Genomic DNA, 14826 nt, shown 5'->3' with positions numbered 1-14826 from the left:
AGCCCTCCTCTCCTTGCGCATCCTCTCTCCTTGGCTCCTGAATTAGAGAGAGAAATATGAATAGATACATGCGTAATTGATCAGATACATTATGAAACATATTTACAAAAACATTTGAGGTTTTAATAATTATTAACTCTAACACACACTGAGGAAATAGTCTTAACTTACGATGATGCAGATACTGCCATCTCCTTAAAGCCAAGGCCTTGTGATAGACTAGCATCCTGTGCAGGGGGTGTACTTGTACATCAAGATGCCTCACACTACAGAACCGGAAATAGGCTCCTGCTCCTGTGAGTCGTTCCAGCTCGCACAAGCCAAGGCTTGTGCAAGGCTACTTTACTTTAAAGCCAAGGTAACGTATGACCTGCCCTGTGGGTGCTAACTGATCATCATCCAACCCTGCCTATAATAAGTAGGCCTAGTCAACTTACCATGACTACTCTTATACCTGTAGCTATGTTGTAGAGTAATTATATAGCTTGCCTACCTGCAACAGGACATTAGACACTATTCAACCATGTGGAGTCAAGCGCAACACTTACAAACCCTCCTTTGTATTAGTCCTCATACTGTTAGCTGGGACAGAAGCCTGCACACCCTGTGGAGTTCCAGGAACAGGGTTGGTGACCAATGCCCTACATGCCATGCCCGGAAAGCCTGATCCCAACTAACCCTTGTATAGGCAGCCCTACTATACCTAATAGCACTGATAGTCTCTTGTTATTGTGGTGTTGGCCATTAGACCACATGAATGCAGTGATGATCTGGGTCTGGACTCAGAGCCCAGGGTCTTGGTCCATTGGTATTAATCCCTGAAACACAAATAAACCCATAGCCCCTAGAAACTTGTTGTGTACATCTGGAAGTATTGGATATGTGTAAGCAATTTGCTGGTAGCTCCATCATGACCTCTAATAGGCCAGGTTAGATTAAGGAAATGTCCTGTTGTGTGTTGTCTTTGTATTTTATATACATATATATATATTTTACAGAAGCTAGTTAGTAAGTTTTCAAAACGTGCTTGCTGGAGCTCTAATCTTGACACTGCTTATATCTGCAATATAGTTACAGGTAGGTACCTAGGTATACGTGCAGGTGAATGTAATATAAAACCACTTCTAACACTCTTTGCCCAGTTTATTAACACCGTAAATATGCAGCTACAGCAGCTAGCTATTTGCAGCTAAACAATCACAGCTGATCGTTTTGTGAATATAACTCGTGTGCATCACATTCAGGTTTACTTTGTTATATAAAAAAAAAAAAAAACGTGAAATATTTGTGTTGCTAAGTAGCTACATTATCTAGCTATATATCTGTCTGTACACATTGTTGATGATCCATTAACCTCATCCTTGTGTCTTCTGTTAAAGTCCAAACACGTAAAAGACACACCCTATCCCTTCAAATTAAGTGGACACTTCTGATGACGTTTCATGACGTTTGACGAGAATACACTTGCAGGGCAAGAGGCAAGGGAGGGAGGATATTGTACCCCCTAGCTCGATTGTACATTGTATATAATCTATATATACTTGTGTTCCCTCATGTACTTTCTGTATTGATTTGTTGTTTAAAAAAAAAATTGGCAAGGGAGGAAGGAATCATTTTTAAATGGGCCACCCTTGACTGGAAATTCGTCACACGATAATTATGTTTTCAGCCACGGGTAGCTTGTGGGTGCTTTATATTCGCGACAGTCAATTATGAGTGCACGTCTACTTATATTAAATATATAATTATTAATATACGCCAATTGTATGATAGCTAGCAAATTAATTCGCTAACTAACGTTAGCCTGCCTAGCTGGAACATCTGAAGGACCTTTTTTTTATTTCTATTTTTTTTTACATTATATTTATTCCAAAAGATAACCAAACAAAAACATATTTACGAGACATGTTTGTGCATTAGTAGCACAAATTCGAACTTATTTGCATTCGTTTTAATTACACTTGTATAAATTATGTTCACTTCAGGGCCTGAAACTCCCCACAATTCACATAACTTCTCCATTGATGTTGTTTTTAAGTTTTCGCGGACTTTTCTTAGCGGATGTGCGGTCGTCGCGAATTGTATTACGGGGAGTTTCAGGCCCGGAAGTGAACATAATTGTACACTCGCAAAGCCGAATGACAACGAGGGCGGAGGGGATTGCTACGGGGATTCTCTCAATGGTACAAATCTAGGGTGTGTATTTTAAGTGTTTCGACCGTACTTTTAATCTACTGTACAGGGTTATGAATCCATGATGTCTTCACGGCTAAATCGCAAACTAGATTCCAGAAACCTAAACAAATCCGGACCAATTAAATATAACCGAAGATTTGTATAACTAACCCAAGACAGACCACTGCCCTTCGTTTCAAATGGAAGCAAGTGAATCATAGTGGACAGAACAAGCAAGGAGGTGGGCAGAGACCGTCACGCCTATTGGTGCGTTATAGCATATATTTGCATTTTTCCTATAGGGATCGCCTACTCTGAAGTAAATTCGCCCTTGCATTTAAAAAAAAACTTTGGCAAATGGTAAAGTCTATAAAAATGTATCCACTCTGTTCGTAACAGATTACAGTTTCGTTTCTAAAACTAGATTTTGATCAAGTGTTTTATCGATGAGAAAATTAGCAGAATGTCGGCCAAAATCCATCTCGCTGCATCTTCTCCCACTGCCGGCACCGGGCTTCCTCTCACCACCATATTTGATAGTGAATTGAAACGCCAACCGGATGCTTCACATTTATACATCCGATGAAATATCTGTCTCATTGTTCTATCTGTGCTAGAGCTACTTAGTTCGGACTTCACATACACATGTCCATATATGGCAAAGCGTTGGCAGCCTGGATTTCTTATCCAGTGATATCCCTGGAACGGGGACCGCGTTACACCTCCAGAATGTTGCAGACTATTTGTCAGATAAAGGAGAGCTGGAAGGTATGTGGCTATATTGCTCAGTTGTTACCACAGCGCTAATGAAGGCCAGGAGTGGAAAGATTCTGTCGGATTCCAAAACAAACCACAGGGAAGCCAGGGCATTGCCATATGCCATGTTGGTAAATATCTTTGTAGGCACACTGATGATTCCAAATCAAAATTCCAGGTCACACAGCAACATATTTGAGGGCATATGCGACCGAAATGGTGGTACATTAGAGCCATGCTGCTACCACTTTATTCTGATAGGATGGGAACAATGGTATTTTGTCAAGGTCAGACAGTTTTAGAACAACACACTTTATTTATTTAGAGAATGTAAACAAACATGAAATACAACAGAGTTCCTTTAGTCTCTTCTCTATACCGTGGCAGGGAGGAATGACTCCATTACAGTGTGCTGTAGGAGAATAGTTTGAAAATCAAATGGGGTTTCCTGCAGATGAGTGAATAAATTGTAGTAGAGTGTTCAAACCTGACATACAAAGACGTGGTCAGTTCACCGTAGCCGATCATTTTCAACCAAATACATTTATGTTTTTGTATCATCATGTGGGAGACACGTAGAAAATGCAAGAGCTTTCAAAAACTAGTGTTGTATTCTGTTCGCTCTCAGGGCCTGTGTTTGCCATAAATATGGTTTATTTCTCAGTGACAACAATACAAGATGAAAGAGTATGAACACAGAAATATGAATACAGGACAAATGTCGGTTGCATTATGATGAGCGTTAGTCCTAAGGGAGGAAAGGGAAAAACATTCTGAAATGGAAAAGCTTCATATAACTATCTCTGTACCAAATCTTAATTCAACAGGCAGTCCATCAAACATTATCTCCTCAATAAAAATGTAGGCAACCATTTCAGCATAAATAATGAATAAATTAACATACAAGAAGGCGGTTGAAAATAATTTGTATCAACAATCTGAAGCCATGTTCCATTCTGGTCCATTCACATTCAATTTGGTCATCTGGGTGATCATTGACCAAACTGTCCAATTATTTCACACAGTACCAAAACGTATTATGTACTCCCAATACAGTTTTATGAATATTACGTATAACAATAGATACACTTTCTGTACATCTGCCTCACACAAATTTGGCCATGAAAAGCTGCTTCTCTATGAGCTTGCAAAGTGTGTATAATGCAAGGTGACAGTGATTAAGAGAACAGGTGGCGCTCTCTAGTGGTTACTTGTCCCATAGTACTTTGGGCATAAAGTACATCTGAACTTGAGATGGAGAAGGATGATTATAGCGTTTGGGAAAGATGAAATTCTGGTCATGATCACTTAAAATAAAAAAGTATTTTGATACCTTCAGAGCAGCAGCTTGAAAAGACTAATGCTAACGAAACATGTCCATGTACAGTAGCTAAGAAGGTGTCGGTATTTTATGTTACAGGTTCAAGTGTGATAACTCAATGCCATGGCAAGGGCTCAGTGTTAGGACAGACTGACAGTGACATTGTCCTTGCTTTTCTCCATGTTAGAGTCTTTGTCTGTGGGGGCAGATGCTGTCGTTCCTCTGGGAGAAGTTTGACCACTGTTGGACTGTCCGGAGGCTTTGTTTGGGCCATCTGCCGTGGACCCTGACTCAGGCTCTTGCTGTGAGGCTGTCGCTACAAAAGGAGAACAGAAATATATAACTATGCAGTTGTAAGACCATTAGTACCTATATTCAGATGGAATCAATGTTCTTTAACTAGTATAAATCCAGCTTTGAATATGGCTGGTGTGTGTTACCTGATTGTGTGCAGGACTTCATGTGTTCTGGCCAGTGGGCTTGCTGGCAGGGGTAGTCACAGTAGCTGGTGTTCCAGCAACAGTAGAAGATGGCTTCCTTCCTGCAGTTGGCACACCACTGTTTCTTTTTGGTCTCATCCACCACCTGCTGTTTCTCCACTTCTGTCTGCTTCTTTACCTCCGCCATCAGACGCTCCCTCTCCTGCTCCAGACTCTGCCTCATCTCAGCCATGGTTAACTCTGCACATGTACACACAGCAGACAATAACATAACCTTTTCTATAGAATAATGTGATTAATTCTCCTCAGTCAATGACATCCATTGTTATAGACGGGTTGGCTGACAACCTCGTGAAAATCGCAGTTGTGGAAAAAGTACCCAACTGTCATACTTGAGTAAAAGTAAAGATACCTTAATAGAAAATTACTCAAGTAAAAGTGAGTCACCCAGTAAAAATACGACTTGAGTAAAAGTATTTGGTTTTAAATGTACTTAAGTATCAAAAGTCAATGTAATTGCTAAAATATACTTACAGTTGAAGTCAGAAGTTTACATACACCTTAGCCAAATACATTTAAACTCAGTTTTTCACAATTCTTGATATGTAATCTTAGTAAAAATTCCCTGTCTTAGGTCAGTTAGGATCACCCGTTTATTTTAAGAATGTAAAATGTCAGAATAATAGTAGAGTGTGATTTATTTCAGCTTTTATTTCTTTCATCACATTACCAGTGGGTCAGAAGTTTACATACACTCAATAAATATTTGGTATCATTGTCTTTAAATTGTTTAACTTGAATCAAATGTTTTTGTGTAGCCTTCCACAAGCTTCCCACAATAAGTTGGGTGAATGTTGGCCCATTCCTCCTGAAAGAGCTAGTGTATCTGAGTCAGGTTTGTAAGGCCTCCTTCCTCGCACAGGCTTTTTTTGAGTTCTGCCCACACATTTTCTATATGATTGAGGTCAGGGCTTTGTGATGACCATTCCAATACCTTGAGTTTGTTGTCCTTAAGCCATTTTGCCTCAACTTTGGAAGTATGCTTGGGGTCACTGTCCATTTGGAAGACCCATTTGTGACCAAGCTTTAACTTCCTGATTGATGTCTTGTGATGTTGCTTCAATATATCCACATAATTTTCCTTCCTCGTGATGCCATCTATTTTGTGAAGTGCAGCAAAGCACTCCCACAATATGATGCTGCCACCCCCGTGCTTGACGGTTGGGATGGTGTTCTTCAGCTTGCAAGCCTCCCACTTTTTCCTCCAAACACAACGATGGTCATTATGGCCAAACAGTTCTATTTTTGTTTCATCAGACCAGAGGACATTTCTCCAAAAAGTACGATCTTTGTCCCCATGTGCAGTTGCAAACCGTAGTCTGGCTTTTTTTATGGCGGTTTTGTAGCAGTGGCTTCTTCCTTGTTGAGCGGCCTTTCAGGTTATGTCGATATAGGACTCGTTTTACTGTGGATATAGATACGTTTGTACCTGTTTCCTCCAGCATCTTCACAAGTTCCTTTGCTATTGTTCTGGGATTGATTTGCACTTTTCGCACCAAAGTACGTTCGTCTCTAGGAGACAGAACGCGTCTCCTTCCTCGGCAGTATGACGGCTGCGTGGTACCATGGTATTTATACTTGTGGACTATTGTTTGTACAGATTAACATGGTACCTTCAGGCGTTTGGAAATTCAACCAGACTTGTGGAGGTCTACAATTTTTATTCTGAGGTCTTGGCTGATTTATTTGGATTTTTCCCATGATGTCAAGCAAAGAGACACTGAGTTTGAAGGTAGGCCATAAAATACATCCACAGGTACACCTCCAGTTGACTCAAATTATGTCAATAAGCCTATCAGAAGCTTCCATGACATCATTTTCTGGAATTTTCCAAGCTGTTTAAAGGCACAGTCAACTTAGTGTATGTAAACTTCTGACCCACTGGAATTGTGATACAGTGAATTATAAGTGAAATAATCTGTCTGTAAATTTTTTGGGGAAAATGTTTGTCATGCACAAAGTAGATGTCCTAACCGACTTGCCAAAACTATAGTTTGTTAACAATAAATTTGTGGAGTGGTTGAAAAACAGGTTTTAATGACTCCAACCTAAGTGTATGTAAACTTCTGACTTCAACTGTAAGTATCAAAAGTAAAAGTATGAATCATTTCAAATTCCTTATATTAAGCAAACCAGTAGGCACAATTTTCTTGTTTTTAAAAAATGAACTGCTAGCTAGGGGCACACTCCAACACTCAGACATTATTTACAAACGAAGCATTTGTGTTTAGTGAGTCCACCACATCAGAGGCAGTAGGAATGACCAGGGATGTTCTCTTGATAAGTGTGTGAACTAGACTGTTCAGCTAAGCATTCAAAATGTAACGAGTACTTTTGGGTGTCAGGGAAAATGTATGGAGTAGAAAGTACATTATTTTCTTTAGGAATGTAGTGAAGTAAAAGTTGTAAAAAATATAAATAGTAAAGTATAGATACCCCAAAAAATGACTTAGTAAGATATAAATAGTAAAGTATAGATACCACAAAAAACTATTTAAGTAAAAATACTTTAAAGGACTACTTACAGTGCCTTGTGAAAGTATTCGGCCCCCTTGAACTTTGCGACCTTTTGCCACATTTCAGGCTTCAAACATAAAGATATAAAACTGTATTTTTTTGTGAAGAATCAACAACAAGTGGGACACAATCATGAAGTGGAACGACATTTATTGGATATTTCAAACTTTTTTAACAAATCAAAAACTGAAAAATTGGGCGTGCAAAATTATTCAGCCCCTTTACTTTCAGTGCAGCAAACTCTCTCCAGAAGTTCAGTGAGGATCTCTGAATGATCCAATGTTGACCTAAATGACTAATGATGATAAATACAATCCACCTGTGTGTAATCAAGTCTCTGTATAAATAAACCTGCACTGTGATAGTCTCAGAGGTCCGTTAAAAGCGCAGAGAGCATCATGAAGAACAAGGAACACACCAGGCAGGTCCGAGATACTGTTGTGAATAAGTTTAAAGCCGGATTTGGATACAAAAAGATTTCCCAAGCTTTAAACATCCCAAGGAGCACTGTGCAAGCGATAATATTGAAATGGAAGGAGTATCAGACCACTGCAAATCTACCAAGACCTGGCCATCCCTCTAAACTTTCAGCTCATACAAGGAGAAGACTGATCAGAGATGCAGCCAAGAGGCCCATGATCACTCTGGATGAACTGCAGAGATCTACAGCTGAGGTGGGAGACTCTGTCCATAGGACAACAATCAGTATATTGCACAAATCTGGCCTTTATGGAAGAGTGGCAAGAAGAAAGCCATTTCTTAAAGATATCCATAAAAAGTGTTGTTTAAAGTTTGCCACAAGCCACCTGGGAGACACACCAAACGTGGAAGAAGGTGCTCTGGTCAGATGAAACCAAAATTGAACTTTTTGGCAACAATGCAAAACGTTATGTTTGGCGTAAAAGCAACACACCATCCCCACTGTCAAACATGGTGGTGGCAGCATCATGGTTTGGGCCTGCTTTTCTTCAGCAGGGACAGGGAAGATGGTTAAAATTGATGGGAAGATGGATGGAGCCAAATACAGGACCATTCTGGAAGAAAACCTGATGGAGTCTGCAAAAGACCTGAGACTGGGACGGAGATTTGTCTTCCAACAAGACAATGATCCAAAACATAAAGCAAAATCTACAATGGAATGGTTCAAAAATAAACATATCCAGGTGTTAGAATGGCCAAGTCAAAGTCCAGACCTGAATCCAATTGAGAATCTGTGGAAAGAACTGAAAACTGCTGTTCACAAATGCTCTCCATCCAACCTCACTGAGCTCGAGCTGTTTTGCAAGGAGGAATGGGAAAAAATGTCAGTCTCTCGATGTGCAAAACTGATAGAGACATACCCCAAGCGACTTACAGCTGTAATCGCAGCAAAAGGTGGCGCTACAAAGTATTAACTTAAGGGGGCTGAATAATTTTGCACGCCCAATTTTTCTATTTTTGATTTGTTAAAGTTTTAAATATCCAATAAATGTCGTTCCACTTCATGATTGTGTCCCACTTGTTGTTGATTCTTCACAAAAAAATACAGTTTTATATCTTTATGTTTGAAGCCTGAAATGTGGCAAAAGGTCGCAAAGTTCAAGGGGGCCGGATACTTTCGCAAGGCACTGTAAGTACTTTACACCACTGTGAAAATGATGTATGTGCATCATGATTCTGAATGGTCAGATAGCTAGCAACAAGCAACTGCCATGTGGGGAATTGTAGGTAGCTCGTTTCAGCTCATTGTATCTTGTTATTGATTCCATGTCTTGTTTTGAGGTGTTTTGGCTGATTTCATGTAAATGCTAATATGGCAAAATTTGCTAGCCAGCTAACCAACAACTCTAACAATGCATTTGAGAAACAACAAGTGCTTATTGTGCAAATGCATTTATGATTTCAATAAACATTGTTTACGTGTTGTCAATGCTAATATGGGAAAAAAAATGCTATCTAGCTACAACAATAGCAATGTATTTGAGAGACAAGTGCTTATTGTGCAATTGTATTTATGATTTCAATAAACATTGGAGGTGAATATTGTTTACGTGTTGTCAACAATCTAAGCCAACCCTGTCTGTTTTGGCACATAGTTGCGCACACGTCGGTTTTGTTGCTAAATAACCAACCCGTCTATACTGAGAGTCCTTTGACCCAGAATTGTCTGGGTCATCTGCAGTGGAAGCTTGAGTAATGCAAAGGTCCTTACCTAGATTGTGCTTCATTTCTGACAGCTCCTGTTGATGAAGCCACTGCAGTTTTTCTATTTCAATTCTCAATCGTCTAATCTATGTGGGAGAGACAAGGACATACATTCACTCCCCAGAGTCATACAGCTAACTATTATATGCAGGGTGTTATTCGGTGCCAGCAGATAGATCGACCAGCAGATAGATACATACCTCTGCTATTGTGTTCCCTGAAGTGCTTTTGGAAAGCTCGGTGTACAGCTCAGTCATCGTCCCTTTGATTGCATCCACTATCTGAGGAAAAAGGAGAAATGAAGCAAAAATGTCCAATGTACCCAAGAGACCGCTGACTAGTAATAACTTCATTAAATAATAACTCATATTTGATTGGTTGAGAATCTTTATCACACATCCATGCAATCTCCATAGACCAACATTGGCAGTAGAATGGCCCTACTGAACTCAGTGACTTTCAATGTGGCACTGTCATAGGATGCCACCTTTCCAACAAGTCAGTTTGTCACATTTATGCCCTGTTAGAGCTGCCTCGGTCAACTGTAAGTGTTGTTATTTTGAAGTGGAAACGTCTAGGAGCACCAACGACTCCGCCTCGAGGTGGTAGGCAGCACAAGCTCACAGAATGGGGCTGCCGAGTGCTGAAGCACGAAGCTTGTCTGTCCTCGGTTGCAACACTCACTACCAAGTTCCAAACTGCCTTTGGAAGCAATGTCAGCACAAGAACTGCTCGTTGAGAGCTTCATGAAATGTGTTTCTATGGCCGAGCAGCCGCACACAAGCCTAAGATCACCATGCTCAATGCCAAGCTTCGGCTGGAGTGGTGTTAAGCTCCCCACCATTGGACTCTGGAGCAGTGGAAATGCATTCTCTGGAGTGATAAATCACGCTTCACCATCTGACAGTCCAACGGACGAATCTGAGTTTGGCGGATGCCAGGAAAACACTACCTGGCCCAATGCATAGTCCCTACTGTAAAGTTTAGTGTAGGAGGAATAATGGTCTGGGGCTGTTTTTCACGGTTCGGGCTAGGCCCCTTAGTTCCAGTAAATGGAAATTTTAACGCTACAGCATACAATGACATTCTCGATGATTATGTGCTTCCAACTTCGTGGCAATAGTTTGGGGAAAGCCCTTTCCTGTTTCATTATAACAATGACCCCGTGCACAAATCAAGGTCCATACAGAAATGGTTTGTTGATATCGATGTGGAAGAACTTGACTGGCCTGCACAGAGCCCTGACCTCCATTCACCTTTGGGATTAATTGGAACGCCAACTGCGAGCCAGGCCTAATCTCCCAACATCAGTGCCCGATCTCATGAATACTCTTGTGGCTGAAATGAAGCAAGTCCCCGCAGCAATGTTCCAACATCTAGTGGAAAACCTTCCCAGAAGAGTGGAGGCTGTTTATAGCAGCAAAGGGGGGACCAACTTCATATTAATGGAATTAAATGTTTGACGGTGTCCACATACTTTTGGTCATGTAGTGCATGTAAAATTGTCACCCAAAAGTCTGTATGCTTCAATAAGCTCTGCTCCAAGCCCCAAACTATCGTAACATACTGTTAGTTAGTGTAGTGTACATCCTTCAGTTTGTTTACTCTGTGGCCATCAGTCCAAGTCTTGCATACTCACTTTATTAGTGTACTTGGCGATGTCAGCTGCTACGTCTGCTGATGCGGTAGGGATCTGGAAGTCCCCTGCCATGGAGGTGGAGGGGCCATTGCCTACTCCGGGAGCTGCCATCATGGCCACAGAGGCTGGGATACTGGTCACCAGGGTAACAGCCGACGTGGACGTACTGAGTGGGGGGTCTTTCTGCTGGACAGCTACAGTAAACAACAACAATCAAAACTAATCATTGACTTCACAGTCATGGTATTTAGGCCTACGGTTGCACTCAAATAGTTTTTTTAGCTGTCTCCCCTTTTTCTGTAGTGTGCTAATTTAATGATCAACTAATACGGTGGTGTACCTTTGACAGATTGCCTGGTCTGGTACCGCGTGCTTTGGGAAGGTTGCTCTGGCGATAATGATGATGAAGATGTTGCAGAGGCCGGCGTTTGGGGCAATTTTTGTGTCTGTGGCTGGTCAGGTGATGCTGTCTGCAGCTGAGGCGTATCTGGCTGCGGATTCTGCTGCTGCCGCTGCACCTTCTGCATGTGCCACTTCTGGGAGGACGTCTGGAACTTGTTGGTGGGGTTCCACACCACTGCCCGCTGCACCACCGGGACAGTCTCCCTGGGCAGCAGAGGGCGCTGTTTCTTTACTGCTGTGGTGGCGGAGGAGGCTGTGATGGGGGCTGTTGATGTGGCACTGGCCAGGGTGGTCGGGCCAATGGTGGTGGGAGCAGCAGTAGTGAAGGGCACCATGTTTAGAGGGATGGCTAGTGGAGACTGTGATGAATCTTTCACACTGGGGGTTAAGGAAGGGGCTGTGTTGTTTTGAGATGGAGTAAGGGCACTTGACAGGGTGGGGGCTTTACCTAGAATGGAAAGAAATTAATTAATAATAGCATCTATTATTTTTGTCAAATAGTGGTAGAGAATAGGAGGACTCTCACCCTCTGTCTTATTGGTTGGTGGATCTTTGGATGCGTGTGCATCTTTCCTAGTCCTCTTCCGGTCTCTGCCCCCCTGGTCCTCCCCCAGGTCAATCACCAGCTCCCTCTCAGAGTCGGAGTCATCCACCAGAGAGGTCTGCCTGGCCTCCTGCTTCACCTGGGGCTTCTCTCTGGGGGCTAGGGATGCAGGGACTGCTTTGGCTTTCTCTGGGGGCTCTTTGTCTGACACTACACCCTGCTTCTCTTTTGACAAGGATTCAGAGAGGGTAGATGGTACCCCTGCATCTCCCATGGTTGCCGTTGCAGTTGCTGGCCCTGGCCCCTCTGTTTTGCCCTCCTTGTTTTGGATGGGGGGCAGGGGGTCTTTGGACCCCCTCTTGGAAGTGTCCTTCTCGCCCTTGTCATTGGCCTCAGTGTGCTGGCCCCCTTTAGGTTTCTGTTCCTCATCGCTGGCGTACTCACTGTCACTCGAATCTGATTTATCAGAGTCCTCGGAGTCGCTGTGTTCCACTCCCTTATACACGTCCTCAGAGATCTCATCTATACCTGTAAGCAGAGAGGGGAAATTGGGGTAAATGTATAACATCAAAGGTTTCAGCAGTGGTTTTCATGGTTGTTTTGATAAAGTAAAAAAAAAGTTGAATTGTCCTGGTATCTTAATAAGCGGTTATTTTCTAGCGGTGCGATTAGGTCACTCACCCAGCTGGGCCTTGCAGCTCTTGATGGTTCTGTCCAGGTTGAGCTGGAAGCGGCTCCTGATCTGTCTTTTGGGTGAGGTGAGGACTGGTGGCACCCCCTGCTGTTGCTGCTGCTGCTGCTGCACAGTCTCACTCAACTCCTTTAGGTCCATCTCGGCTTTGCTTCGGTCTGAAAGGCCAGCACAAGAAACCACAAACAATGTTATGAGCTGGTTGAAATCAGCCACAATCACTAGATCATCAAGTAGGACTGCCTCTACATGTGGTTAAGGTTTCTAGGGTTTATGGATGGTGTTTTGCTGTCATGAAGTCTTACCCAGGTCAGGTGTGCTAAATAGCTGAACTTTGATGATGATTGAGGTTTTGATGACAGGTGTGTGGCAGCTCACCCAGGTTGAGATTAAGGATGCTCCCTGTGGGTGTTGCTTTCTCCTGCTTGGGAACAAGAGTCAGGGCAGGGCCCTGGGTGTGGAATGGTTTAGGGCTGTCCTTGGCACCAGAGACAGGATCAGGTCGAGTGGAAGCCGGTGATGCTGTGGGGAGAGTTAAGATATACAGTATCTATCAATGTCATGCTCTTCTTTGGATCTGCATTTAAGAGGTAGGTTTTATTAAAATAACTTATGGTAATTGAACTCAACATGCCCTTCGTTTACAGTACTTGTTTTAAAACAAAAACCAGAGTCTAGGTTGCTGTTACAGTATACTCCATAGTCCCAGGACTCTCCAGACCGTTAGAGAGGCAGTGTGCAGTACCTACCTGTGCAGTCCATGGACTCCTCCCCAGCACTGTAGTGGCTAGCAGGGGCTCTAGCCTGGCCCTTGTCTGGTGTCTCCTGCTCTCCATCAGAGCCTGTGTGACCAGAGGAGTTAGTGCTCATGGGCGAGCGGGGCATATCTGTCAGGGAGATCCTCCGGCCTGTACTCCCGCCAACCCCGCCCATGCCCCCGCCCCCTCCTGACAGCATGCTCCTGGACAAGGGCATATTGGGAGATGCAGTCATGTCGAAGTTGAACTTGATCTTTTCATGCTTCTCCGGCCGGACCGAGCCGGATGAGGGGTTGGCGGGGTCCAGCAGCATCTGGTACTGGTTGTCAGGGGTATAGGGCGTCCTGAAGGAGGCATAGGTGAACACTCCAAACTTCTTCCTCATGTTCTCCACGTAGACCTCCATTTCCTGCATGGCGCTGTTGAAGATGCTCTTAGTCTTCTTCACAGAGAAGGGAATCTCCTTGGACATGAGGTAGCAGTTGTTTAAGGGGACCCACGCCCTGGAAGGTGAAGAAACATAACACAACTAAACAGCTGGCTAGAGACAGAGTCTAGAGACAGAGAGTTGAGAAATGCAAATGCACTGATGAGTATAATTGACATAGGTAGGTACCAAAGGGGAATTACCTGTCGTGTTGCCCAAAGAAGCGAGCATCCACCTGCCCGTCTTTGTCCCGCAGTGCTTTGGCAGGCCAGAATGGAAACCCCTTCAGCTTGGCCCACACTAGAGGGTGAGGATCACTCTGAGCAAAGTAAGCAGGAAGACTAGTTATCACACTGAGACCATTATATAGGCAGCATTCAGTATACACAAGGCACTACAATTCCAATGTATGACTCGTTTAGCACAAGCTTTGATACAAGTAAATAAGAGAGTTTAAGTAACTGAACTCACACATGGCTCACAGAACCAGTTGTCTCTCTTTTGGCAAGCTGACAGATAGCATTCCGGACAGACTTCAATCTCATTCATCTGAAAGAGAAGAATCATTGTAGGTGTAACAATTGTAGGTGGCTTCTGAAGGCCTGAAATAATTATTGAACGCCTTCCCATACTCGCCTCATGTTCACAGATTTTCACTATGACCTTAGCTGTGGCAGTGAGCTTATGATTTCCTGGAATAAGAAGGTCACCATTAGAAATAACCACAAACCAGTTATTGAAACCAGTGAAAATCCATTGCAATCTAAACACGGACACTGACCTCCATTATAAATTATGCAGTTGTGCAAAATCCATTTCACATCTGCCAAGAAAGCTTCGGTACAGCCATACATTTTCTTCTTTGTATTCTGGAAAAATAAAATAGAAAAGGTCAGTGATCAACAACTGGTG

General features: G+C 42.8%; 1 protein-coding gene and 1 long non-coding RNA gene across 10 annotated transcripts in view; one reads left to right on the top strand and one right to left on the bottom strand.

Annotated features, from left to right (window-relative positions):
• The first annotated feature begins 2081 nt into the window (after window positions 1–2081).
• LOC149982546 (uncharacterized) lies at window positions 2082–7197 on the top strand. Its single transcript, XR_016497261.1, has 2 exons — window positions 2082–2196; window positions 4440–7197. It is a non-coding gene; the product is annotated as an uncharacterized LOC149982546 (long non-coding RNA).
• Window positions 3224–14826, bottom strand: part of LOC110527921 (MYND-type zinc finger-containing chromatin reader ZMYND8) — a 27865-nt gene continuing 16262 nt past the window's right edge. For all 9 annotated transcript variants that reach the window (XM_090241063.1, XM_021609544.3, XM_021609542.3 and 6 more), the window contains 14 exons: window positions 14696–14783; window positions 14551–14606; window positions 14386–14463; window positions 14118–14233; window positions 13479–13990; window positions 13108–13251; window positions 12720–12887; window positions 12021–12566; window positions 11433–11942; window positions 11093–11286; window positions 9654–9734; window positions 9461–9539; window positions 4693–4932; window positions 3224–4568 (listed from right to left, as the gene is read on the bottom strand). In XM_090241063.1, the coding sequence (XP_090097189.1) occupies window positions 4393–4568; window positions 4693–4932; window positions 9461–9539; window positions 9654–9734; window positions 11093–11286; window positions 11433–11942; window positions 12021–12566; window positions 12720–12887; window positions 13108–13251; window positions 13479–13990; window positions 14118–14233; window positions 14386–14463; window positions 14551–14606; window positions 14696–14783 (2988 nt within the window). In that variant the 3' untranslated portion in view covers window positions 3224–4392. The remainder of the gene's footprint in view (window positions 4569–4692; window positions 4933–9460; window positions 9540–9653; window positions 9735–11092; window positions 11287–11432; window positions 11943–12020; window positions 12567–12719; window positions 12888–13107; window positions 13252–13478; window positions 13991–14117; window positions 14234–14385; window positions 14464–14550; window positions 14607–14695; window positions 14784–14826) is intronic.

Source organism: Oncorhynchus mykiss, chromosome 7 (assembly GCF_057628025.1).
Source record: "Oncorhynchus mykiss isolate SJ-2025 chromosome 7, ASM5762802v1, whole genome shotgun sequence".
Lineage (NCBI taxonomy): Eukaryota > Metazoa > Chordata > Actinopteri > Salmoniformes > Salmonidae > Oncorhynchus > Oncorhynchus mykiss.
The sequence above is the reverse complement of the archived record's forward strand: the minus strand, read 5'-3'. Positions and strand labels throughout refer to the sequence as shown.